Source organism: Erpetoichthys calabaricus, chromosome 3 (genome assembly GCF_900747795.2).
Source record: "Erpetoichthys calabaricus chromosome 3, fErpCal1.3, whole genome shotgun sequence".
NCBI lineage: Eukaryota > Metazoa > Chordata > Cladistia > Polypteriformes > Polypteridae > Erpetoichthys > Erpetoichthys calabaricus.
The window spans coordinates 288,381,171-288,409,153 of NC_041396.2; the positions used below are offsets into that span (position 1 = coordinate 288,381,171).

General features: G+C 44.0%; 2 protein-coding genes across 7 annotated transcripts in view; one reads left to right on the plus strand and one right to left on the minus strand.

Annotated features, from left to right (window-relative positions):
* The window catches only part of slc48a1a (solute carrier family 48 member 1a), a 1,064,469-nt gene that overhangs the window by 291,860 nt on the left and 744,626 nt on the right, over positions 1 to 27,983 (plus strand). The gene's annotated exons all lie outside the window — the stretch shown is intronic.
* hdac7a (histone deacetylase 7a) overlaps positions 1 to 27,983 on the minus strand; it is a 291,449-nt gene that overhangs the window by 4,739 nt on the left and 258,727 nt on the right. For all 6 annotated transcript variants that reach the window (XM_028792700.2, XM_051924333.1, XM_051924334.1 and 3 more), the window contains 4 exons: positions 23,456 to 23,574; positions 17,531 to 17,664; positions 12,881 to 12,962; positions 7,321 to 7,471 (listed from right to left, as the gene is read on the minus strand). In XM_028792700.2, the coding sequence (XP_028648533.2) occupies positions 7,321 to 7,471; positions 12,881 to 12,962; positions 17,531 to 17,664; positions 23,456 to 23,574 (486 nt within the window). The remainder of the gene's footprint in view (positions 1 to 7,320; positions 7,472 to 12,880; positions 12,963 to 17,530; positions 17,665 to 23,455; positions 23,575 to 27,983) is intronic.

Here is a 27,983-nt window from a genome sequence, read left to right on the forward strand (position 1 = left end):
TTTTATCGACATTCATCTAACTTTATATTTATTTTTCTAGTATCAGAATGTAGTTTAAGTTAATTTGTTTTGGTTTCAATAGATGAATTTTTCATATTTTCGATTCTTGTTTTCTTTTTTTTCACATCTTCGTGCCCCCCTAGGGGGGCCTGCCCCACAGATTCAGAACCACTGGCTTGGAGTTTGTCAGAATTGGTGTTTTTTTTTTTGTTTGTCCACCCGCCTCTTGAGGATTGACCACAAGTTCTCAATGGGATTAAGGTCTGGGGAGTTTCCTGGCCATGGGCCCAAAATTTCGATGTTTTGTTCCCCGAGCCACTTAGTCATCACTTTTGCCTTATGGCCCGGTGCTCCATCATGCTGGATTGTTCATTGTTGGTCACCAAACTGTTCTTGGATGGTTGGGAGAAGTTGCTGTCGGAGGATGTTGTGGTACCATTCTTTATTCATAGCTGTGTTCTTAGGCAAAATTATGAGTGAGCCCACTGCCTTAGAGACACCCTTAATGAAAACCTGTTCCAGACCACTCTAGACCTCAAATTGTGCCTAAGGTTCACCTTCCAACAGGACCAAGACCCTCAGCACAAAGCACAGACAACACCAGAGTGGCTAAGGGTCAACTCTGGGAATGTCCAGAGCCCAGACTTGGACCCAATCACACATCTCTGGAGAGATCTGACAACTGCTGCCCACCAACAGTTTCTATCCCACTGAAAGAGCTTGAGAGGATCTGCAGAGAAGAATGGCAGAAAATCCCCAAATGCAGTTGAGTGAAGCTTGTCATGTCACACCCAGGAAGACTCCAGGATGGAATTGCAGTCAAAGCTGCACCAACTAAGTATGGAGGAAAGGGTCTGAATACTTTAAGATATTTGCAAAAATGTCTAAAATCCTGTTTCCCCTTCAGTCATTTTGAGGTTTTGAGTGTTTTTTGAGGAGGGACAAAATGAATTTAAATAATTTTAACATAAGGCTGCAAATACGTAAACAGTAAAGAGGTCTGAATACTTTCTGGAGGCACTGCATGTAGGTTTGCGTGCGCACTGTCGCAGTGATTTACTGTAGGGTTGCTGTTTTGCAGCTCCAGTATAATCAAATCACAACCCTGATGACGTCAGTGGGTAATTTCCACACTCACTCAATGTACTCGCCTGTATTGCTTTTATAAATTGACAGCTTATTCTTCTAAACCTGAAGAAAAAGTTTACCCTAAACAGTAAAATCATTCTCGAGAGAGCAGCAATGGCGACATGTGATCCGATCCTTGTGTTTTGTTAGATTTCAGCCTTTTTAATCCACACAGCACTTCTCTCTCTACAATTTCCAAGCACCTCCTTAGTAGTCCCTGTTACTGAAGAATGGTTATCAACTTCTTTACAAATATAGAATTAAGAAAAATCATGTTCAAAGCATTTGCTATTTCACTACCTGTATATCCCAGATCACCCTTACCATTGCTAATACTCCTCCTGTCCTCCTTGACAGTTCTGTTATAACTAAAATACTGAAAAAATCTCAGAGTCATCGCTCGCCTTTTCTGTGACATTTCTCTCCAGTAGACTTTCACCTTTCCTAATACCCTTTTAACTGCTGCTCTCATATACCCCACAGCTAGCACTAGACTTGTTAGTTTATACACTGTAAGTGCCTGAGAGGAAGGACAAGCATCCTGGCTGGGTTAAAGGAAGGATTCATGCCCGGCAAGGAGGCCATAATAGAAGGGACAGGCGAATAGGCTCACCAGGAGCAGATCATTCCCCCATATGACAGGTGGCAGTGACCATCTGACCTAAATCCGATCAGGAAATCTGCAGGGTGGCATGGGAGTTGCAGTCCAGAAATGCAGCCCCGCCAGTGTCTTTGGGTAGCACCAGAGGGAGCTGTCTGGAGAGGAGCTGGAGTCTGGAAATTCAGTCCTGTCGGGGTCTTTGGGGACCACCAAAAGGAGTTGTCGGTGGTTTCCACACAACACGGAAATGCTCTGGATGACCTGGACAGGAGACTGGACGCAGAACCCAGGTCTGGTTTAAAAGGAAGCCTGTTGCCATATCTGAATGGAGCCAGAGCCGGAAGGAAGACGGACGAACTTTGTCGGGAAGAGTGGAGGCACAGAGGAAGACAGAAAAAGAGAAAGTATGGCTGTGTGCTGTGCTTTTGTACTGTGTTTTATTGCTCTTGGAAATGCTTCAGGGAAGAGTTTTCCAAAGAAAAGCCTCACCTGTGCTGGACTTGTGGCTGTCTGTCTGTGTTGGGTGTTTGTCTAGCTGCAGTGCCCCCTGGTGGCCACACGCCTTACATAGTGTGTCTGTTTTTACATTCTCGTATAGCCAATCGTCCAAAAATTCGATTTCGAGATTTTTATGAATCTTGACGTTTTAGACCTCCCCGAGTCCGATTTACTTTCGAGTTTCACTTGTAACTTCTTTTTTTTCTCCTTATTTATCCATCATGGAGTTCTCTTAACTTTCTGACTGCTTCTAAATTTCGAGATGAACTTGGTCCCTGCATCATACATAAGACGTTTCTAAACCTAACCCCATTCCCCCCCTCCCCCCTATCTCCTCAACTGTCTCCACAATTAAAAGCCTCACACGTTTTGATCGATTTAAGGCTTTGCTGCATACGCTCAAAATGTGTCCTACTAAAATGAAATTAAAGGTTACGATTGAAATTGGGAAAGGAAAGCCAATTGTGCTTAAACCGGTTTAATAGTTGCTTACCTATACACATTCTACTGCACTTTTCATTTCTTTTTTCACAACTTTGTTTTCTATCACTTGTTTCAAAACAGACCCCCTTCTAACTGATGCTGACTCGACTCTGCTGTCTTCATTTGCAAGTCGCTTTGGATAGAGGGGTCTACTAAATGAATAAACGTAAATGATGGTGCATTGTGAAGAATCTGCAAATGTCCTGGCATTAACAAAAGGCATAATAATAATAATAAAAAAAGATGAGATTACGGTCATTATGGGAAAGAGAAGATTACTGTCAGCCTTGAATTTCTCTCAAAAATGGAAGGAATTTTTATTTTTTATTTTCCTGTGAGGCTGCACAGTATGAAAACTTTTTGTTTTATTTTTGGCAGTTCTGCCGTTTGATTCTATACTCTGGCATCTCCCAGACACCAAATAAAAATCAAATCCTACAGCCTTTTTGCATGAGACCCTAAAAGTGCACTCCTTTCATGTTGTTAATTTTATCCACGTGCATAATTAAAACCGTTTGTATTTGCTGCTTGCAAATTTCATCCAGACGGAGGGCACATCCCAAAATTTCAAGACGCCTTATAATTCCCTAACTTTCCGTCATTCGGTGCTGCGTTTTGGGCGGACACGGACACGGGTCCACACATTCATTTTTAAATACTCTTAAAGAATATACCCGGCGCACCTCTCCATTAAGTCATTTGGATTCCCAGGACAATCCGATTCCAGGCAGGTTGAGGAGACATCCAGTGACTTCATTTTTCTTCTTATTTTGCTGCAACCCCTTTGAAACTCCCTAACCTTCAGCCAAGTATTGTAATGTTTTGGCCCGACCGAGACTAGCAGTCCTGCCCAAACTTAAAGCACTTGGAACGCACTAAGGAATATCCCGGACCATTTATTTCCTGAGCTTCCTAAAACCATTTTGAGACCTCAGCAATTGGACTCTCCTTTTGCCTGATATTTGCCTCTGGCTTTCCCCTCTGTATTTAATTATGCAGCCATTGCATGATGGGAGGCATAGGGAAGAATTAAAAGTCGGAGCTTGGATGCATGCGTGGCTCTGACATCTCATTCTCAGACCCACTTTGGCAAGTTTGGAGGGGCAAAGTGGGTGGTAAAGCAGTAAACAGCCCTGGTCGGGATGCAATTCCAGCACAGGACGCACTCATGTGAGGGCCAGATTGGTATCCCCTGACCTACACGTCTTTGGGGAAGTGGGAGGAAAACCCAACAGACACAGAGAGGAAGCGCAAACTCCCGGGATATGGGATTTGAACAGAAAATGCAGGGAACACTAAACGCTGCACCACAATGCCGAGTTGTATGTTGAAAACGGCATCCAAAAGACACGTGGCAAAGACTGGAGACTCGAGCACAAGTAAATGGTCATTAGACAGAAACATAACGCAAAAATACAAACCGAGTGGTCCAATGACAGCACTTAAATATCAAAACTTAAACTTAACATTAACACTATTAAACAAATGGGCTTGATGGACTGAATGGTCATTTGACAAATCTCTTTATGTGTTAAAACACTTGGGGCACTCGACGAGCAGCTTAGGCAATGGCACACTAGGGCTCAGCCCTACAACTATATCATCACTGGAGCTCCTCCCCTTTATTTGTCCCGACTTTACCATCACGTGACGACTGTTTATTTATTGTTGCACAGCAACAGACACACATGGGAGGGGCTACAGGCAAATCGTCAATGCAAATGTAGATTGGAAGCATGTGCCAATAGCGCATTGCCACACCCACCTGGCTGGCTGAACCACCTGGATTAGGACCTGAGTGCAACTGGTGACACCTCAGCATCACACTGGAATATTGTGAGGGTTTATATGGTGGCTGGAGTGCCAATCCTGCCACCGACGCCCAAGTTTTCCCTACATGCAGGGTTGGATGCAGATTAACGTCATACCCAGGATGAAGCAATTGCAGGTTAAGGGTCTCGCTCAAGGGCCCAACAGAGTAGAGTCACTTCTGGTGTTTACGGGACATAGTAGCGGTGTAAAATAAATGACAACGATTTAGAGTAGGATTATGAGACCGAGACTCCAGAGGTTATGGTGAGAAGAGAAAAAGGCAGAGAGATGTGAACATCAACCAGAAATCGTAGACAGTGTCAGTCAAATTACCGGAAGATCAAAAAAGGGTGCAAAGGTAACCAGACCACAGGTACAAACCAGAAATCAGAGGAAAAAGACAAAAGGGATCTAAGAACAGTGAAGTGACCCTAGCACTTGTTTACATCAGAAGAATCTAACTATCACTAAGAGATTGATTTGCTTTGCTTATCCAACTTAGGGATGTTTACAACAGAAATCACAGACAAATTTATACTGTATGTTCGATGAGATCAGAAACGCTACGATCGCATGCGCATGATGTGCCGATCACGTTGCAAAAGAAAAATTCAAAAACCCCGCAAACGTCTGTCACTCACTCAGATATTTTCTAACCCGCTAAGTTCTGAGCAGGATTGCTGAAGCTTATCCTAGCAAGCATTGGGCACAAGGCAGAAAAAAACCCAGGACAGGGTGCCATTGCATCGCAGGGCAAACACACACAAAACACACACACCAGGGCAATTCAGCATCACCAATCCACATAACCTGCACGTCTTTGGACAGTGGGAGGAAACCACGCAGACGCAGGGAGAACGTGCAAACTCCTCGCTGGGAGGACCGAGCCATGAACTCAGGTCTCCTTACTGTGTGGCAAGCAGTGCTACCACTGCGCCACCGTAGCGCCCACTCATGAAAGTAAAAAGAAAATTACAAAGTGGTTTAAAAATCTCGAACAGAAATACAGAAATGAACAAGAGTGCAGGAAAAAGTGTGCAGTTATGACAAACTGAAGTCTTCTATAATAATAATACATTTTATTAATATAGCACCTTCCCCGTACTAAAGGTGCTTATTTAAACAGCAGGGTATATTGGGTACAAGTATGTCTCTACAGAGCACTAAACAGATAAATATAGAACATACAAAGTGTTAAATAGAATAAAAGATAATAAACCAGAGTAAAATACTAAAATCAATACTAAAAGAAGAGCCTGAACAAATAACATCATTTATGATAACACACACACACACGTAAATAATCCTGAGCATTTGGACAGAGAGATAACCTGAAAGAAGGGGCAGAATGTCAAGTTAAGTTAAAAGCCTCCCTGAGCAGACGACTTTTCAGTTGTTCTTTTAAAAGAATGAAAGGAGTCCGCTGCTCTCATTCATTTTGGGAGGTCATTCCACTTGTGAAGAATTAACCTCCATTGTTGTATACGATTAATGACGAGCGAAACAGTCGAGTTTCACCCTGCATACAATTTAGACAAACTGCACTCGAAATTTGTTTTGTATGCGATTTCTCAATTGTACAACACGAAACACACTCTGAATTTGGTTTTTTGGAGGGTGTTTTCCAAACTTTCTGGGGTACTGACTTCATAGGAAGAGACGTGAATGTCACAGCTGAGGTAAGTAAACCTTTTGACGAGGTCGACACTCTCTCCGCAGACAGACACACTGATGGCTGTGCCCACAAGGGTCATTAAAGGCCTGGATGTTGGTTTGTATCAGGAAACTTGCAGGCCCGGAGCCTCAGACTCCTCGCTCAGAGCCTCCATTGACTCTGCAAAGATCACAGCATCGTCAGCAAAGTCAAGATCAGTGAATCTTTCTTCATCAACAGATGCCCCACAGCCACTGGACCCCACGACCCTGACCAACACCCAGTCCATGCAAACATTGAACAGAGTAGGAGCAAAAACAGACCCCTGACAAACCCCAGAATCAACTGGGGAAAAACGCAACTTCAGACCAATAATTTTAATTATCACTACACGCAATCAAAAAGTATTTTTTGAATATGCTGTATGTAAAGCCACCTTCTGGTAATTTAACAGGCTCAACTAACTTGAACCCTATCTTATTAACAAAGACGTCCCGTTACCAGGCGTTGTACAAAGTGGGGGTCGCTCACCACGTTTTGTCATCCATCTCTACCTTGGATTTTTCTAATAATTTTTATTCACAGACAGACATATGGGATGAATAACCAAGTACTGTGGCAGAGAGTACCACTTTAGGGACCATACGATCTGAACTTGATGTCATTTTGAACCTTCTCGATGAATGGGATGGATGAGCTTGTTGGGCGGAATGACCTGCTCGCATCACAACTATTCTAATTATTTGTCCATACATTGATCTCCAAACAGGCCCCTCATAAAAATCAAACTAATTGAGCTTAGGACGCTGAACCCAATGCAACTTATCGTGTAAATTAAGCAGCAGGTGCTATCTAATAAGCTGCTATAATTAAGTTATTCCCTTGGATTTGATGTCCTACAAATATAAATTAATATCACTATTTGAGCGAATTTCTTTTACTTTGGTTCTGGCTAATAGAAGGGGGGCGGGCATGAACTTGGGATCCATCCATGCATGTGTCTAGTAATCCCTCAGTTGACACCCGACACCCTGTACCTAGACAATGGATTCAAAAGCCTTCTCATCCAAACAGATGACCTTGTCACGTACAGCTCAACAGAAAGCCACCAGGCAGGTTGGGGTTCCAATATCCGGACACTGACCTTTTTTCCACGATGACCCCTGGCTGGACTCCAACAGAGAGCGAGGCGAGGGCGGTGACCGTATCAGCCTCTTCCTTGTCGTGCTTCTGGGCCTCAATGAAGGAGTAACCAACGGTGGAGATGAATCGGACCACCGACTTCCAGTACTGACCTGGCAGAAGAAAAACAGGAAGGAGACAAGCAAAGTGAATAAACTGAGAGCAGGAGGCTGGTAAAGGTATAAGATTAAAAACAGGCAGATAAAGTGTGATATTCTCTGCTATTTGAGGACAGCTCCGTCAACTGCCATTACTCACCATAACGAGTCCCTTCATGGTAAAGAACTTGCTGGTTTATATTGTAAAAACCAGAATAGAAATCAAGGATTGTTATGCTCAGACTACTTAAAGCAATAGTGAGACCACATCTGGAGTCTTGTGTGTAGTTTCTGGTTACCAAGATATAAGAAAGACATAGCAGCACTTGAAGCTGTGCAGAGGAGAGCAACCAAGTGCATCATGGGACTTAAGGACATGTCATCCTGTAACAGAATTAAACCTACTTAGTCTCGAGCAGAGGAGACTGTGTGGGGACTTAATATGGGCCTTCAAAAATCTCAAAGGCATTGATAAAATAGACCCAGCAGAATTCTTTTAACGCAAGGCTGAATCACGTACTCGAGGGCACGTGTAGGAATTGGACTGAAAACAAAAGGAACTTCTTTACTCAGAGTTGTGGGACTGAGATAAGAAGTTGAAGCAGAAACCCTGAGAACTTTAAGAAGAACCTGGAGGGGACATTGGGACAGCTTAGCTATTAGCTAAACAAACGAGCAACAAATGGACTGAATGGTCTCCTGTCCTTTGTCAAATTTCACTAGGGTGGTGCTGACATCTTACTCTCTGACGGGTGTTGATTGTCTCTTGCACTTTATAGTGCATTTGTCATTCCAACAGGTGACATATCACAAACATTTGGAGTCTGGTATCACAGCAGCCCTGGGCCTCTAACTTGGAGCTCCAAGTAGGTGAAATTATCTTACACAACAGTACTTGGAATTATTGAGTAAAATATGCCTCCCACAAACCTAACATAGTGTAACCAGGCTGAGCTTTGGAGGTCTGCAGCTAGACTCTGTTGGTGCCCATTTGAGTCAGCTTCACCCACCTGAACCGCCCATTGGACTCCACTCCTCCTACTTGGTCATCCAGGGTGGAGGCTCCACGCTGCAGACATATATACCCGAACATTCATTTTATTACTACAAATGTGTGTGATGCTCCATCGGTTGGAATGACAAATGCAATGCATTTTATTACTATATGCATTACAAAATACACTTCAATAGACGATGCCCTTAAAATGTTAATGTTGAGGTTAACACAGTATTCTTAGATGGGTAGCACAGCTACATAATGTATATTCACATTCACACATACACACACACATACATACATATTGTGGTAGTTCAGCCTCGACAGACAGACAGACACGGACACAATGTTCCAAAAACACACACTTTTAATTACAATAAAAGTCCAGCACACAACACAGTGCCCCTGCACCAAACACCCTTGTGTCAGTCCCTTTCTCTTCTTCTCTCTCTGGACTGCTTCTGCCGCCTTTCCACCTCTCCTCCCAAGTGTTGCCTTCTTCCTCCCGACTCCGGCTCGCTCACTAGAGGGAGGCAGCTTCTTTTATAAATCACCCGGACGTACTCCAGGTGCTCTCCGATGAACTTCCGGCGGCACTTCCTGGTGTGTCCCTGGAATTCCTTCCCCCCTCAGCACCTCCGGGTGTGGTGGAAGTGCTGGCCTCCAGGGCTCCACAACTGTCTGGAAGGCAGTGGCCCTCCTGTGGTCCAGGGGAGGTATTGTCCCTCTCCCGGTCCTTCTACGCGTCCTGGCCGTCCGCCACTAATATATAATAGACACACACATACATATAATAATAATAATTCTTTACATTTATATAGCGCTTTTCTCACTACTCAAAGCGCTCTCCAAACATATACACACACATACATATATACACATACACAGGGTGAGTCAAAATTATGTTAACACTAATGGTACTACTATGTGTATACTTATATACAATTTTTGCAGACAAGTTATGTGCCACACGATGGCGAACAGGTTCAGACCTTCCTGTAAATCATCTTGCACATATGTATGTTTTGTGAATACATTGTTTCTGTCATTCAAATGTTAACATAATTTTGACTCACCCTGTATATATATATATATATATGGTTGAAATAGTTTACTGTCAAATAATGCAAAGAGTACGCGACACGTGTTTCGCCCTAATTCTGGGCTCATCAGGCGTACACACTCTACTGCACTCCCTCTCGGGAATTGAACCTCGGACGTCAGCGCTAGAGGCGAAGCCCCTAACCTTGCGCCACGGCGTGTGGTTCGTTCATTTGACAGCATGTAGATCGGGGTAATTACATTCACGGCATTCGTGGTCTGAATCACAATCTGATTGTATGGGTGGTTACCTACCAGGTAACGCTTGTGGTTGGTCAGCAAGTTGGCGAATGCTGTGAATGTAATTACCCCGATCTACATGCTGTCAAATGAACGAACCACACGCCGTGGCGCAACGTTAGGGGCTTCGCCTCTAGCGCTGACGTCCGAGGTTCGATTCCCGAGAGGGAGTGCAGTGAGTGTGTACGCCTGATGAACCCAGAATTAGGGCGAAACACGTGTCGCGTACTCTTTGCATTATTTGACAGTAAACTATTTCAACCATTCTATGATCTGCTTCTCACAACTGAGGGCATCGTGGCAGATGTTAGCCAACTTGCTGACCAACCACAAGCGTTACCTGGTAGGTAACCACCCATACAATCAGATTGTGATTCAGACTACGAATGCCGTGAACATATATTATATATATATATATATATATATATATATATATATATATATATATATATATATATATATTGTGGTGGGTAGCTGGCTAAATATTCCGGCGCTCACCCCCAGGCTGCCAGGTGGAGCTCTCCCAACAGCGTGGACGTTCCCCGAATTCCAGCAGGGCCTCATGGACTTTGTAGTTTATATGCACAGCCCTGCTGGATACCATGAGGACCACCAGGAGTCGCTGTGGGGAGGCTGCCGGACTCTTACTTGCCCTATAACCCGGAGGTGTATCATGATCACATGACAAAAGGAAACGACGTGCTTCCGGGTTGAAGAAAGGAGCTTTTTATCTGACCCGGAAGTGTTCATGATCACATGGACAGAAGGGAGAAACACCTCCGGGTCATGGACTATATAAAGGACTCTGGGAAACCAGTACGCTGAGCTGCGGTGAGCTGAGCTGGGAGGAAGGGTGGCGAAGTGTCTGGGAGTGTGGAGGATTGATTACTGTATTGTTTATTGATTATATGAGTATTGTGGAGTGTAGGTGCTTTGTGCACTTTATTAGTGTCCAAATAAATAATTCTTGGACTTTTACCTGGTGTCTGGAGTCGAGTCAGAGGGTTCAAGAGGACGATAAGGGCCTCAAACTGCGACTATATATATATATATATATATATATATATATATATACATACACACACTGTATATAAAAACACACACATATATGCATACACACAAACACCTGCATCCACCATCTACTATATATGTGGAACTAGAAGCCCACTCTGCATTAAAAGCAGCATACTGAACAGGTAAGGTATCATGTAGCAGTTAGGAGCACAGATAAGGGTGAGGGTCTTGACTACGGAATACAAACCCCATGGCCGTCATTACTAATGGCGTGGTGTGACACCGAGTCAAAAAGGGTGCAATATGGTGTCCTGTGACACGTACAGCCTGGCACTGTGAAATGGCACCTCCAATGTACCTCATATATGCTCCACCTGATCCTGATCTGGTTACATGGCTAACTAAGTAACGTGGTTGACTGCCTAGGACGGAAGGCGGACATGTTACTGTTAGGGACTTTCGTTATTGAATATACCAGTAGAGTACAAAATGGACTTATGTTGGCTATCAATTATGGAGAATCCACTGCATCCACTAAACAGTGTCATCTCCAGACAGAGGAGCAGCTTCAGCGACAGACTGCTGTCACTGTCCTGCTCCACTGACAGACTGAGAAGATTGTTCCTCCCCCAGACTATGCGACTCTTCAATTCCTCCCGGGGGGGTAAACGTTAACATTATTCAAAGTTATTGTCTGTTTTTACCTACATTTTTATTACTCTTTAATTTAATATGGTTTTTTGTATCAGTATGCTGCTGCTGGAGTATGTGAATTTCCCCTTGGGATTAATAAAGTTTCTATCTATCTATCTAACAGAATGGTGCGGTCACACTGACCCTACTAAACACAAAGTCGAGACAAGTGTACTACTGCTAGCAGCACCCCATGGCACGAGACCCTTTTTTCTTGCAGCATGCCTTCTGAGAATGTTCTCTGGATTGAACTCTTACTCAAGCTGTTGCTGCGTGAAAATCACCAGGTCTTCAGTCCCTAGGGAGAGACGGGAGGCATTGCTTAAGGCGACCCATTGAAGTGCACAGCATTCAGATAGAGATAGATAGATAGATACTTTATTAATCCCAATGGGAAATTCACATTCGAGACCCCCTGTAGACAGGCACAAGCCTATACAGGGACAGCTGTGGTGAGCAGTCAATGGTGGAAACTATAACTGATCAGGTAAATGGAGACCCACCTCTGCCAGTCCAAGGAGGGCACCACCTCATTTTGCACTTTGTAGATATTATTGATGCCAGTCCAATGACAGATCACTCGTTGTGTGATGTGCCCATTAAAGCTGTGGGGTTTACCTGCATTGTCTCTCTGCTGACACAGACCATTACATGTCAGGCTGGCCACTTGACCTCATTAAGACTGGCAACTTGGCATTTAGCAAACTCTCGCAATTAGTCAGACTGACCAACTTGGCATTCCCAAGACTAACTTTCGTAGAGTGCTGTGGTACAAGTGTCCGGAGGTCACTGAGATTTGAGCCTGTCCGATGACTGCATGGCCCTCTACTGGTGTTCATGAAAATAACAAATGTGTAAACCCCCGCTTTTCATTGCCATCTCCTATAGTTTTATAGGCAGCTATTTTTTATCATGAAATGCATGTAATTTGTATGCATCTTTCCAATAACGCCAGCAAAATTTCCGAAACCCCACTGGCACCCATTTCCAGGGGCTTATGCTTCTCCAGTGCAGGCATGTTTTTGTTTTCATACTCCCAAAATTTCCCCCAGCCTTCCAAGAAGGTGCTTTCAAATAAAAAAAAGAAGGCAATTAATGTCTTAAATCCATATAAACATTTTTCTCCATTAAGCGAATACATTTTTGTGGATGCTGTTCTAATTAAAACGTCTGGAGCATTTGTTCCCAATCACAAGGGGCCTTTGAAGAGAATTAATGTCAGCTCTGCTGTTTTCTTGATTCGACACAGTCATTTTCAATCTTCTCCCCGCTTCCATCCTTTCTTATACAGGATACAACATAAAGAGGCAAAAGCCCCCACCATCGTCCCCCAACCACACCCCCCTCCTATTCCCATAATAAAAGCAGAAAGCACTCACTTTGCACTTGGAGGACGGTTTCTAAGGAGGAAATGCCATTGACATTGGGTCGCTGCTGCAAGACTTCATCCGGAAGCGTGTCCTGAAACAAAATGGCAACTCAAGTTGGCTTGAGAAGGTTAAGGCAGTCGGAATGGCTACCTGATTTGAGAGAATCCGTGACTCGCGCTCAGGTCTAATTCATAAGTGGGGACACGTGGGGGCAATATGAGGCTTGTGAACTGCCCTCCTGCGTGTGCTCTGTGTGGCCCATCTGGACACCGCAGACGGGAGCAGTGAGTGGTTCAGGTCTGTTTTGTCATGGCAGGGTCCTAGGATGGCTTTATCTCCTCCAAATCCCCCCCCCCCCCCCCCAAACGCTTTATTATGTAGACCTTTACAGAAAGCGTCAAATTCTACCCATAAGCCTTACTAGCCTGGTCACTCTTCCAGTCTCTGTTTTTAAAACCTATAACCCCAGTAAATTAGACAGAGGATAATACCACCCAGGAGGAAAAAAAGACTTAGTCATGTATTATAGATAATATGCCCAAAACATAAGACGAGAACAAAAATATTAATCTGACCGGGGGTCATAGCCATTTCATCTTACTTAAGACTACCAGGTGGCTCTCTGTCTTAGCGTTTTCTCTCCATGGCCTGTGAATGTAGAGAGCAATGGCCTCTTCTCAAGATGAAAAAAGGCACAGAGAGAGAAAGAGAGAGCTCATTCGACATCATGAGGACGCAGCCTCCTAGGAGTTCTCCTATTCGCTCATGCAGTTCTGAGCCAGACGTTGTGGGTTCATGGCCGACCAGTGTAAGCCTGCAGGCCGAGATGCTTCGTGCAATGCAGTTGGCAATGAGGATGGGATTTGCACTGTGGATTGGTGGAATGTAATGGTTAACACTGCCCTGAAAATGTGTGAGGTGACCCCAGGGGGGTGTTGAGGGGTGGTTGGCTTAGTTGACATCACCAGAAAGCACTCCACTTGCAGTGTTCAGAAGCAATCTATGCACGGCTGGCGAAAGGAGCTCTCCTATAAGCTAGGGTGGGTTCACAGCTGACCGCCATCAGTTCACCACAGTGCAAGTCAGCACACTGAGATGCTTTGTAGTGCGAGTCCACAGGGATACACTTGGAGAAGATGGCTGGATTTGCACCGTGCAGTGGTGTCTCTGGGTTGAAAAGCTGGGGGCTGGCACAGACAGCGCTCAGCTGACGTCACCAGGAAGTGCTCTGCTCAGGGTTCAGAAGCAGTTTCCTCATGGCTGACTAAAGGAGCTCTCCTGTTAGCTCAAGCTGTAAGGAGGCTGCTTCTGAACTAGATATGTAGATGCGGTTAGTAGATGACCAGCAGCAGTTCACCACAGTGCACAAATCTGTGAACTGCGATGCTTCGGGATACGAGTCCACAGTAATACACTTGGTGACGATGGTGGGAGTTGCACTGTGTAGTGGTATCGCTATGCAGAAAAAGTGAGGGATGATCCAGAGAGAGATCAGCTTCTGAGCCGGGAAGTGCTCCGCTCGCAGTGTTCAGTTGGGGTCTCTAAAGGAGTTCTCCTATTAACTCAGGCTGTAAGGACACTACTTCCGAGCCAGACGTTGTGGGTTCACGGCTGACCGCCAACCAGTGTAAGCTTGCAGGCCGAGATGCACTGTGGTGCGAGTCCACTGCAATACACTTGGCGATGAGGATGGGATTTGCACTGTGGATGGGTGGAATGTAATGGTAACACACCCTGAAAAAGTTGGAGGTGACACCGGCGGGGCTCAGTTGACGTCACCAGAAAGCACTCCGCTTGCAGTGTTCAGAAGTAATCTATGCACGGCTGGCGTAAGGAGCTCTCCTATAAGCTAGGGTGGGTTCACAGCTGACCACCATCAGTTCACCACAGTGCAAGTCAGCACATGGAGATGCTTCATAGTGCGAGTCCACAGGAATACAATTTGAGAAGATGGCTGGATTTGCACCGTGTAGTGGTGTCTGTAGGTTGAAAAGCAGGGGGCTGGCACAGACAGGGCTCAGCTGACATCACCAGGAAATGCTATGCTCAGGGTTCAGAAGCAATTTCCTCATGGCTGACTAAAGGAGCTCTCCTGTTAGCTCAAGCTGTAAGGAGGCTGCCCCTGAGCTAGATATGTCCGCTTAGTAGATGACCAGCGTGAACTGTGGAGTGGCATTGCTACGCAGAAAAGGTGAGGGTTGATCCAGAGAGAGATCAGCTTTAGAGCCAGGAAGTGCTCCACTCACAGTGTTCAGTAGGGGTCTCTAAAGGAGTTGTCCTATTGACTCTGACCGTAAGGACACCATTTCCGAGGCAGACGTTGTGGGTTGACAGCTGAACACTGGCTACTCATCACAGCACAAACATCTGAGATGCTTCGCAATACGAGTCTACAGCAATACACTTGGCGGTGAGGATGGGATTGGCACTGTGCAGGGGTGGATTGTTGTGGGGCCGCTGCTCTAAAAAGGTGGGCGCTGACACAGGGAGGGCTCAGGTGATGTCACCAGGAAGCGCTCCGCTCACAGGGCTCAGAAGCAGTCTCTGCACTGCTGACTAAAGGGGCTCAACTATTAGCTCACGCTGCAAGGAGACCACTGCTGAGCCAGCTAAGACAAGTTCATGACTGACTGTAGGCAGTTGCCACATTGCAGATCTTCAAACTGAGATTGCTTTGTGGTGAGAGTCGATGTCAATTCAAGGATAGACACAGGAGGCTGTCTCGTTGAGCGTGCTGTAATGATAAACTATGGAATTGGGATTTGTCATATTATGTGAGGCAACCAGCATCTCTGCTTTTTATTTTATATGTGTGTGTTTGGAGGGCTGCTATCATCCCCTTTTAGGACCCTCCTATTCACTTTCAGGGTGACCATCTCAAGAGTCAGCGCACTCTGTGACATATTTAATGATTATGGCCTTCTGATGTTGCAATTACTTCAAACTCAGGCCCCCCCCACTCCTCACTTATTGCCATGTTTCTTTTATGTGCAATCTCAGTCTCTACTGAGAACAGGCAGGGGGTCTTTCTTTATTCTGCTTTCACACACTGTCTTCTTGACTGCCTTTCTCATACTTTCTCACCTACTAAAAACCCCATTTCCATTCTAGATGTCCTATTGTGTAATAAGATTTTATGGAGCAGAGCCTGATGATTATCCACAAACCCAAATGATCTTTATTCACAAGACCCCCAAAACACAACTTTTCCTTGGGGGCCTCCTCCATTCCCCTGCCTATTTCGCCTTATCCACAACTACCCACAAATCCTAATGAACATTTTTCCACAGCACCCCCTAACCCAACTACCCCTATCCCTGTTTAGTTTCTTTTACATCTATGTGTGTATCATTATATAGCGCCTTTCACATCCGCCTACTACATTGCCTTTCATAACTATGTATGCCTTTCTAATCCTTTTTAGACAGGAAAAGCACTGTTTTCATAAATGGCACCTTTCACGTCTATTATAATAATAATAATAATAATTCTTTGCATTTATATAGCGCTTTTCTCACTACTCAAAGCGCTCAGCAATTGCAGGTTAAGGACCTTGCTGAAGGGCCCAACAGAGCAGAGTCCCTTTTGGCATTTACGGCTATTTTGGCTATTACCTACCTATCTGATATAGCGCCTTTCCAGCTCTAATATAGTGCCCTTCTGCCAGTCTATTATATAGTGCATTTCACACTTATCCTATAAAGTAACTTTATATTTATCTACACCAGGGGTTTCCAACTCCGGTCCTGGAGGGCCACAGTGGCTGCAGGTTTTCATTCTAACCCTTTTCTTAATTAGTGACCTGTTTTTGCTGCTAATTAACTTCTTTTGAATTAATTTTAATTGACTTGTTTTTTTAAGATTAGTTCCTCTGAATTGCTTCATTTCTTTCCTTAAATGGCACCAAAATAGAAATGAAATGTGACGTGAGTGAGCCAACAGAAGACCAACTACTGTAAGTAAGGGCTGGAAACTCCAACCAAATTCACTCCAACCAGTTGCTTAATTAGGCGCCGAGTCTTGTTGTTAATTAAATTTGTTCTTTAATTCCGTGGCTTGTTGCTGCTCTCATTGTGCAATAGCAGACATTTCCAAAAATTTTAAATGATTTGGGGACCTGAGCAGATCAACATTCCTGAGACCTTCATCTTTCTTTATTTTCAGATCTCGTATGACTGACACAGTTTGCTGGTCCTATTTTGGCTCATTTTGTATCCCATTATTGTTTGGCTGCTAATTAAGGAAAAAGAAACCATTAAGGGGTCTGAGTCTTCAAGAGCAAATCAATTCAAATGAATTCAAAAGAACTCAATTAGGAGCAAAAACAGGTCACTAATTAAGGAGAGGGTTAGAATGAAAACCTGCAGCCACTGCGGCCCTCCAGGCCCGGAGTTGGGGACCTCCGATCTACACTATCTGTTACAAGGTGACTTTCACATCTGGCTCTCCACCTTCTTTCAGTTATCACCCAATTTTATGGTGGTGAAATACAGAAAAGAAGGTTGCACAAAACAAGCTGCTCATGTTCTGGGAAGTGGAGTGAAGGAGCTGGGATATTTTATGGGCATCAGTCATCAGCTCTTACAAAGACGTCGATGAGTAATGTTGATTAAGTTGTTAAGAGGCGCCAGATCCTCCGAACGCTCTAACATTGCATACCTCTTTGCCTAGCAGTGCTGCCACACAGGCTTCAGAAGCATCACAGATAGCCGTCAGGTCGTGTCCTCCTTCCAGAGCTAAGACCAAGCGACCACCAGCCAGTCGCATGAGCTGTCTTGTTAGAAAGCCGAAACCTGTATTAAAAAACAAAAAAAAAAAGAATAAGACCGAGTCAGGGGACAATGACCAGAAACCAACAAGGTCCACAAATCCAACCAGAGCAGCCATTCTTCAGGGGCACATTGCCATAGCATCAGGTGGAGCTCACAGTCTGCAATGACCATGTAAATGCTGGAAGTATTCAAGGAAAACAGAAGACTGGGGATGACTGGAGGTGGAAGCCAAGGGCGATAAATTTAGACACCGTCAACAGCTTTTTGGCAGGCACTCAGAGAAAAGGCGTCTTCTCGCTCCCGGCCCTGTGACAAAACCCCGAGGAGAGAAGTCACTTCTGGACGACTCTGGCGCCCTGCGTCTACAAGACACAAGGCTGTCACAGTGTGGCTTTCGTGACTCCCCACCCAGCGCACGCCCACCTCCTCACACATCAAGCCCACCCAAGGATCCGTGGACCATTTATCATGCTATTAATGACTGCATTATGCTGTCGTCCATTTTCAAATTAAAAACAAAAGGAACATGTTTTGCTGCTGAATGCGTTTTGTGACCAAAAGAAGAATATTTCACAACATCTATTTCCTCTGAACTCCATTTCTGGGTATTCCACTTTCCTGGAATCCCTGTGAGTCGCGCCAAATTCTTTTTTAAAGCGTGCGGCATTTGATTTTGTTACGTTCTCCTTGAAGTATCTCACTTGTTCTGCTGTATTTGCCGCGCAGGTGTGTCCGTGTCTAGAACTTTCTACACTCGCTTACACCCACTCCCGAAATTGGCCAGATACATCTCCTCGTCCTCGAAGAGCATGCTGTACTGTAAGGTTCAGCTGATTCTTTATTGTGAAAGCGTATCGAGACCTTTCGATCGTTTTTCGTCTTGGCCTTTATTTAAACACTAGCCACGGTACCCATCAAAGACAGCTAACGGAACAACTAAATATTTGCTCTCTCTTGCCCTACATGCACTTTGAGCGCTTTTCCTCTTGTATTCCCGTGTGTCTGACCGTCCCCTCACCGGTGCGCCTTCTCTTGAGTGTGTTCAAGAAAAGCTTGCATCTCGGACTCGGTCATTATTTCCGAGACCCCCTTTCTCACCTCCTGTCCAGTTTCATACTCGCCGTCTTTGAAGTCGACTCTCTCAGCGTGCCTCCTATGCCTTTACTTCTCCTCGTGCGTCTCACACTCACACTTCCTCTTGTGTCGCATCACCAAAGCCAAACTGACCAATCACATCACACCAAGGCCAAACTGACCAATCGCGCCAAAGCCAAACTGACCAATCAGATTTCTCTGAGGGACTGGACACTCAGACCTTTATGTTTTATTACTTGGTAGATTCTTAGCAGATTTTGGACAGTCGTCATGTGCTCCTGTGACCGACAGCCCGTAGTGTTACATAACCCCAGCAACTCATGTCATACTTGGCTCTCGTTCGTAGTTCTCCTGTGTGTTATGTGTGGGTTAGGAGGAGGCTGGTGCTGCAACACTGCTCCTCATTATACTGTACGTTAATAGTTGATTTTTTATATCACATATCATGTGTTCTGAGATTTTTTAGGTAAAGATGACAGGTACGTCTTCTCACTAATTATGGTGCCAGTGAGGGGTGACGTGCTGATTAGCACAAGCAAGAATTTCACTGGAACCTGTAAATGTATCACGGACCTTATTAACGCATTTCCCAGAAGTATTTTTGTAACATATCCAATAAAATGTGAGAGTAGATTGTAATCACGTTATTAGTAGACTCTAGTGACCTATATAGTGCCTTTCACATCTTTCTACCTTTCTATATCTATTCTCTAGCTGGTACACTGCTGTGACACTTGATGACCAGCCACCTGTCTCTGGCTATAAAAAGGGGCATCACAAGACTTGTACAGATTTCTATGTGTCACCTGAACACCTTCATTTTAAATTTTTACATTTCCAGCAACATACATTTTGATTGCTTCTGGATATTCTTTTAATGTAAATAGCGACGAGTCTGTTAGGACTCCCAGGTCTTTCTCATAAGGTGCACTCTTGATTTTCAGACCTCTCATTGTGTTATCAAACCTCCCATTTTTACTTCTTACGTGTAATACTTTACTTTTACTGACATTAAATTTCTCCTGCCACAAATCTGCCCAAGCCTGTATGTTGTACAGGCCCTTCTTTAACGATTCCATTAGAGTCTGGATGTAGACATTGACTGTCAGGACACATCCATTGTCAGGCTGGAAGTTCATCACGCATTGTTGGACCGGCTTAGAGAACTCAAATCGAGATAAAGAGTGCATGTTATTCAGCTCCTTCTACATTAGCAGCCTATGTCTTATATGTGTGTACTGTATGTTATGTATTAGCATGTGTTCATGGTTATTTTTATTGGTTTGGAGTTGTTAGTCATCATATTTTATGTATTGACCATTATTATGTACTGTCTTTTTATTCGTTGCTCTTCATGGGTGGAGCCCCAGGAGGCGGGGCCACTCTGACATCACCACTCTGGTGCCGTCCCCTCGGTCAGTTGAGTTTAAGTCAGCTGTGGAGTTCTGCGAGTGTTTTTATTTCTGTTTGGATTTACTGTCTTTTGTGATATTCTTGCCAGTTTTTCTTGGATTCTGCACTACAGACTGTGTATTGGGATTTGTTTTCTGTTGATTGCCTTTTAGGAAAATCTTTTTGTCCTTTTTTTGATCTGTTGAACATTTTTGCCTAATTTTCTATCCTTGCCACCAGATCTTTGACTTATAAAGATCCTTTGTTTCCCTTTTAGACCACAAGCCAGGGGTAGACAGTTATCCTCCCTCTTGTGGTGGTTTTGCAACTCCCCATTTTTGGGACCTACTCTGGCTAAAGCCAACATGTAGTATTTGGGGGGTCTGGAAAAATGAAGGTGAGCCTCTGCTGGGTAGGTTAGTGAAGTTGGAGGCCTTACACCAAGTCTGCCGTTGTGCAGACTCCCCTTTATGACATCATTGAAGTATATTGAACACAGTAGTGGCCCCAGCACTTATAACATCACCTGATTCTGATAACGTTCCTCTTACCGTAACACTTTCCTTTCTGTGTCTGAGCCAGTTTTGCACCCTACCTAAATGCAGGGCTGTGAAAGCCCACTTCTTTTAGTTTTATTACTAATCTCTTATACGGAACCTCACCAAGCGCCTTGTGAAAATCAAAGTACACTTCTCTAACTTTACGCTTTTGTTGCTTCTTTATAGAATTCCAACATATTAGTGAAACACGATGTCCTCTTTCTAGTACCAGTGCTAAGTTATTTTACGCTCTAGGCCAAGCTTATTAGTGCGCCAACTGACTGTTTGGTAGCTAACCCGTGCGGTTGCGTATCCCCCCCCCCCCACCCCGCCTTATGATCTGCGCCCTTGGTGAATGCCTAATTTGTCTTAATGGTGGTGCTGGCCCTGCCTCTTCTTAAACACAAACTTGACGGCACACTAGCATATCTAGTATCCTTGACCTATGCTGCTCAATCTTCCACTTAATAATTGCTTCCATCAATCTACCTGTGATGCACCTGTAGTTTTCAGGCCTATAGTTACTTGAATTGGCCAGGACGCCCTTGTATATGACGAGATAATATTTGTTACTTTCTAGTCTTTACCTATTTCCCCAATATGCAGAAATTTTCGAAAAATAAGCTTCAAGGGTTTATATAGTGTCACACATACATGCGCGCACATGGGATCTAGTTACTGCTGACACACAGGTACAGGGGGTAATCAGGTGTGCTAATGCCTCTTCTTCCCTCCCTACAGGAGCCGTAAGACTTGTCTCCTCCCCCCTCCGACTCCAGACCACGCCCCTCAGATGACTTCTTCCCTTCTAGACGTCCCGCCTCTTCCCCTTCCACAGCAATATAAGCCAACAGTCTTGCTCTGCAGTCAGTCTACTTTGGGACTTGGTCTTTTTTTGACTACTCTGTTGCTATTATTTTTTTCCCAGCAAACCTTACAATATACGGGGGGAAACCCAAACCTTCTTCATTGTGTTCCGTCTCTTTTACAATATGTACTCACTAACTTGCTTAAGCACTCAAAGATAAATATGATCTCATCCTGGAGATTTGTTTGACTTCAGTCTATTTAACCTGAGCAGCTCTTCTTCCATTTCCAAATCACTCAGTACCTGCTTAGTAGTCGTTATTACTCTTAGGAGGATATTGACCTCTTCACCTGTATAAGCATTTGCTGTTTCACTGTCTGTATATTCTAGCTCGACTTTACTGTTCCTAATACACTTCTCCTCCTTGGCTGTTCTTTTACCAGTATAATGAAATTAACTCATTGGGTCACCCATCCATCCATCCATCCATCCATCCATCTCTCCAATATTTCTCTCCGAACTGCCTTTTAGCTTTCCTAATATCCCTTTAAACCATTACTGTCATAAGCTGTACACTTATCACTGGAGTTATGAGTTTTATATACTGCTCAAAGAATGAGAGTATAGCATCAAGTCAATGAAACTTGTGGGCTTATTGATCTGCTCAGTTAAGTAGCAGAGGGGCTTGTTCATCAGTTTCAGCTGCTTTGGTGTTAATGATATGAACAACAGGTGCACTAGAGGGGCAACAATGAGAAGACCCCCAAAACAGGAATGAATGGTTTAACAGGTGCAGGGAGGCCACTCACATTTTTCCCTCCTTATCTGTTTTGTCACTCATTTCACAATTGGCTACAGTCAGTGTCACTATTGGTGATACCTGGACCCTACAGAACTGGCACAGGTAGTCCAAGTTCTCCAGGATAGCAGGCACATCAATACGTGTCATTGCCAGAAGGTTTGCTGTGTCTCCCAGCACAGTCTCAAGGGCATGGAGTAGATTCCAGGAGACAGGTGATTACTTTAGGAGAGTTGGACAGGGCCCCTCGTAGAAGGTCCTTAACCCATCAACAGGACCCACAGGTATCTGCTCCTTTGGGCAAGGAGGAACAGGATGAGCACTACCAGAGCCTACAAAATGACCTCCAGCAGGCCACTGGTGTGAATCTCTCTGTCCAAACAATCGGACACAGACTTCAAGAGGGTGGCCTGAGTGCCCGATGTCCTCTGGTGGGCCCTGTGCTCACTGCCTGGCACCGTGGAGCTCGATTGGCATTTTCCATAGAATACCAGAATTGGCAGGTCTGCCACTGGCGCCCTGTGCTTTTCACAGATGAGAGCAGGCTCATCCCGAGCACCTGTGAGAGACATGAAAGGGTCTGGAGAAGCCGTGGAGAATGTTATGCTGCCTGTAACATCGTTCAGCATGACCAGTTTGGTGGTGGTTCAGTAATGGTCAGTCTGGGGAGGCATATCCATGGAGGGACACACAGACCTCTACAGGCTAGACAGCAGCACCTTGACTGCCATTAGGTATCGGGATGAAATCCTTGGACCCATTGTCAGACCCTATGCTGGTGCAGTGGCTCCTGGGTTCCTCCTGGTGCATGACAATGCCCGGCCTCATGTGGTGAGAGTATGTAGGCAGTTCCTGGAGGATGAAGGAATTGATACCATTGACTGGCCCCCACGCTCGCCTGACTTCAATCCAATTGAACACCTCTGGGTGGGACATTATGTTTCGGTCCATCCGATGCCGTCAGGTTGCACCTTCAGACTGTGCATGAGCTCAGTGAAGCCCTGACACAGCTGTTTTTCCCCATTGCAACATCTTTTTTAATACGCACATAGTATATTCTTAAACTCGCGTAATCCAATGCAGACTTTGTTAGAGGCTGCAGTCCAGCTGTCCCAACAGCACTGGCCACAAAGTTGAAAACACTAGAAGAGTTAGTTGAAGCCACTTAACAGCACTTACACTTTGCTGACACTTTGTACCCTCCCAATGGTGGTGGGTGCCCATCAGCAGCATCAAACCCAGCCGATACCAGGACGACATCTGGAGAAAACTCTTGTGCAATTGGCATCACCACAGTCCTACAGAAACAAACAGAAAAAAATCAGAAAAAAAACGGGGCAGGGGGGATGCATTATGGATGGTAAATGGTGAACTCTAAACAAGCAGGAAGGCCACATGCCTCTGAAAAGCCACCCTTCCCTGGCTAGCATGGCACACAAGTTCACGGGAGAGCTTCAATAGTTGTATTCTAATCCCTACCAAAGCTCTCTGTCCTGTTCAAAAACATTTTACCCTCCTTGAACATCAATTTAGGAGTTTTGTGGCTGCTGGCTCTGAAAAGAGCCTTTAAAATGCAAATTGAGGTTCTGGAATGTGTTAAACTTCTTTTCTTGTACAAAGTCCAACAGGCTGCTGGGCAATATTGGCAAACTGACACAGAAAATGGTTCATTTCCCCCAGGATGTAAGACGCAGAGACAAAGACACTGAAAAGAAGCCAAAGGATCTTTATCAGAGTTAGAACACACATACAGCAGGGGGCGCTATCAGCTACCCCATTCTGCCATCTTCTCCAAACAGGCCTGTTCTATTGCAGGGGTTATGGAGAGCTTGTGACCTTCACTGGCAATGATACCACTCCATACGAGGGCACACTTACACACTCACTCATAACGGGTGTATTTAGAGTCGACGGTTAACTTCACATGGTGTGTTTGGGATGTGAGAGGACCCTACACGGACGTGAGCAGAACACACAGTGACTGAATCGGGAACTGAAATGACGTCCTTCTGTTCTGCTTCAGACAACAGTTGCTGCCTCCACTTTAGTTTAACCTTTTGGTTGTTTTGTTAAACCTAATTTTCCGCTCTGTTTTTGATTCTGTTCTTTCTTTATTTGAAATGTTGCTTAATAATTTGATTTTGTATTATACTAAGTTACTGTGTTTTCGTTTGGTTTATCTGCCCTTCTCCTGTATGTTGAGCCAATGGAGGCAGGGCCACTGGTTTATGTAGCAGAGTTACTGCCCCAGCGAGTATTTAGGGTAAAGCTCCAGTTCGGTATTGTGATTCTTGGTTTTGTGTGATTTCCTGGTTTTGACTTCTGCGTCTATTATAAGGTGCCGTTACTAGTTTGCCGATTTTGGATTTGTTCGTTTAAAGGTTGGCCTTTCAAACTATTTTTATACTTTTACTTTTCCTTATCTTATTCTTTGTTTTCCTTTTCTTAGGAGTTCTTTAACACGTTGACTGCCTCAGTGAAAGTAAGTAAATATGCTAATGAGGCAAACTCACATTAAAAATGTATTTTCTCATTAAAAAAATCAGTACACCAGCTGTGCAATGACTTGGGTCCAACACGTTCAATCTCGCACAGAGAGATATTCAGATAGCCGTGTTTCTATATATGGTAATTATTTTTGTGAATAATAAATGTTATATACCGCATATACTCACGGAAAAGTTCTCCCGCGGATAAGTCAGGACTTAATTTTATCGTATAATTTCCGGTATTTTATAATGTCGGTCGTATAAGTCGAATGCGGAAAACTCACGCTATTTGAGATTATGATATGCTAATGCTCACCTGAGAGAGTAACCACGGAGCACACTGCCTTTATTTTCTATGTATTGTGCCTACGTGACCACACAGTAATACCCAAACTACTCTGAAGTGACGTTTGTACCGATTTGTGTTTTTTGTATCTCACACCCTCATACACCTTTATTGTAAAAGCATCCCTTATCTACAATAGAGCATTTGATCAGAATGAAATATAAAGCTGGTTTAAAATTAAAAGTCGCTGAAGTGGCGAAAGAAATTGGTAACTGCGCTGCTGCAACAAAATTCGATGTGTCTGAGAAACTGATGTGAGATTGGAGGAAGCAAGAAGATGAAAAAAAATAAAATAATAATTGTCGCATTTTTGAACGGCCATATAAATCGGGGTCTGATTTTATGATCAATTTTTCAGGTTTCAAGACCCGACTTATACACGAGTATATACGGTAAATATATGGCTAATAAGAAAAAAAAACTAACCGAAAGTGAACTATTCTGTTCTGTGATGCCACACTGATTTTTCATTCTTATTTCAGATGCCCACTATCCTCTATTTACGTTCAGCACCTACAAATATGCTCATATTTGCTGCTATGGTCCCAAAGATTTACTCGGACAGTGTTTTCCAACCTTTTTTCTGTGGTGGCACACTTTTTGTAAGTGAAAACATCCCAAGGTACACCACCATTCTACTAACCAGAAAAACATTATATCTCATACACGTGCTAAACTGTCGGAAGGAGCGAGATTACCAAAAAGGCAAGTTAAAAAAAAAAAAAAAAAGCAGCTCCGAAATCGGCATTCACAGACACGACACTTAGCGAGTACTTTGATGGGCATCATCCAGATGCTTCATTCCTTTGCCTGCCCCTCTCTGACTCAGGGGCACCTCATATGCCAACCATCCACCAACCCTGTGAGATTCACACACCCAGGCGGATGGACTCTAGCAGCCTGGAGACACATCCAAAGGACTCAAAGCGGTGCGTCTCCAACTTAGTGATCACGGAGCTGCTTTTATGCCATCTTCTCCAGGTAGTCTTGTCCTCCTCTGACAGGTCACGACCAGCTGCGGATCTTGTCCCTCTCAGGTTTAGACTCAGGTGTGCTTAGGGTTACCAGACGTCTGGCAAAAGGAGGACATGTCGGCGTTGTGTTCTCCGTCCGGCAGGCTGTGCCTAAAAAGGTGAAAACGTCTGGCTTTGATCAGTCACTGACTTGACCGTGTTATTAGCTGAAATCGCATGCTATCACCTCTATGTTTTACATAAATCATCTGTTTTATCGAAAACAAAACACAGTTATGCGCCCATGCCCACTTCGCCATTTTGTGCTGTCTGTACTTGTTATACGAATATGCAGCAGTCTTTTATCTAAAAATGTTGTCTGGCAGTAACACTAACAAGAGGAAATGCAAATTCTCGGACCGCATGAAAACAAAGTATCCATGATTGGTGAAGGAAGCACAGAAAACGAAGCGAAGTGTTTGGTTTGTGATTCTTACGTGTCCGTTGCAAACAAGGGTACCACTGATTTAGATCGACACGTTACCAGCTAAACACACAGAAACATGGTAAAGATGTCTGCTTTGTCTTCAAAAGCCATATCATTTTTTCAACCGAAACATTTGTTAGAATCTGTGAAGCCACATGCTGGAGTCCCACACCAGTGGTGCTGGGAAAGATGAACTGCTGCGAAAAGTCGCCTCGTTTGAAAAATATGAAACTGCATTGTTATATTAGAACTTTTAATTCTGATGACTCGTTTTGTGACCTGTCAAAATTAGTCATTTTCAAGTTTCATTGTAACACGCAGTTCACACTGTGCTTCATGAATAGAATGGGATGCGTTCTCCTTTGTCCTCCTTTATCATGACTTTCGGTGTCCTCCTTTGGGTTTGCAGGTATCTTATCTGGTAACACTCGGTGTGCTACTCTATCACCTGGATAGCTTTAATGGTGCACTGGTTGAAAAACCCTGGTCTAGGATATGGGTGCTACAGGAGCGGACTGGGTCTCAAAACCGTCCTGGCACTCTTCAACAGGTGAGGTGACGAGGTCGGCCCATTATTCATTGTAATTTTCTTAAAATCTGTGATGGGTACACGGCTCGCTACTTGCTATGAACCTATGGTATGAACTCTGTCTAAACTTAATCTGTACACTGTTGTTTACACACAACTTAAAAATCTGACAACATGCTTAGAAATAAAATTTAATGAAAAATAAAAATGTAGTAACACGGCTTACACGTTATTAGAGTACATGTCAAATGTCAATGTCATGTCCAAGTGCCAGTACCCTAGTAGGCTGCTCATTTACAATGGAATAAATTATAACCAAGGTTATCATGAAAACCTCACATGATTGAAATGTTCCATTAACTTAACGATAAACTATAAATGTTCCGTCCTAATATGAAAAATTCCTATCCTGTGCTTTATAACTTATTTCATCAGACTAATAATTGCAGCTGAAAACCACTAATTATCATTCGCGTGAACGACCCAAGAACAATAAAATGCATCATACATAATCTAAACTAATTATTAGTACCGAAGAATTTAAATACTAGACATGTGATAAAATAAATTGCAATAACGTATATGCTAACCGGAATGTAGCGGTATCGAAACAGAAATTGGCAAAAGGCAGTTTTGACCAAATTTTTCGCTGCAACGTTGTGTACTGACAACTAAAACAACTTGATGACGTAATACGGTATATTATATAGGACTATATAAATCACAGTACTAGACAGATAATGTTTAGTAGCTTAGAAAATGAATTTTAATGTCAAACAGTAAACCAGTACATAAAACTTATTTCATGAAACCAGACCAGAGTCTGCGGCCCACCGGGCATTGCCCAAATGCCCTAATGGCCAGTCCGCCCCCGGGTTGCTAGTATAGGTTACGACCAAAAAT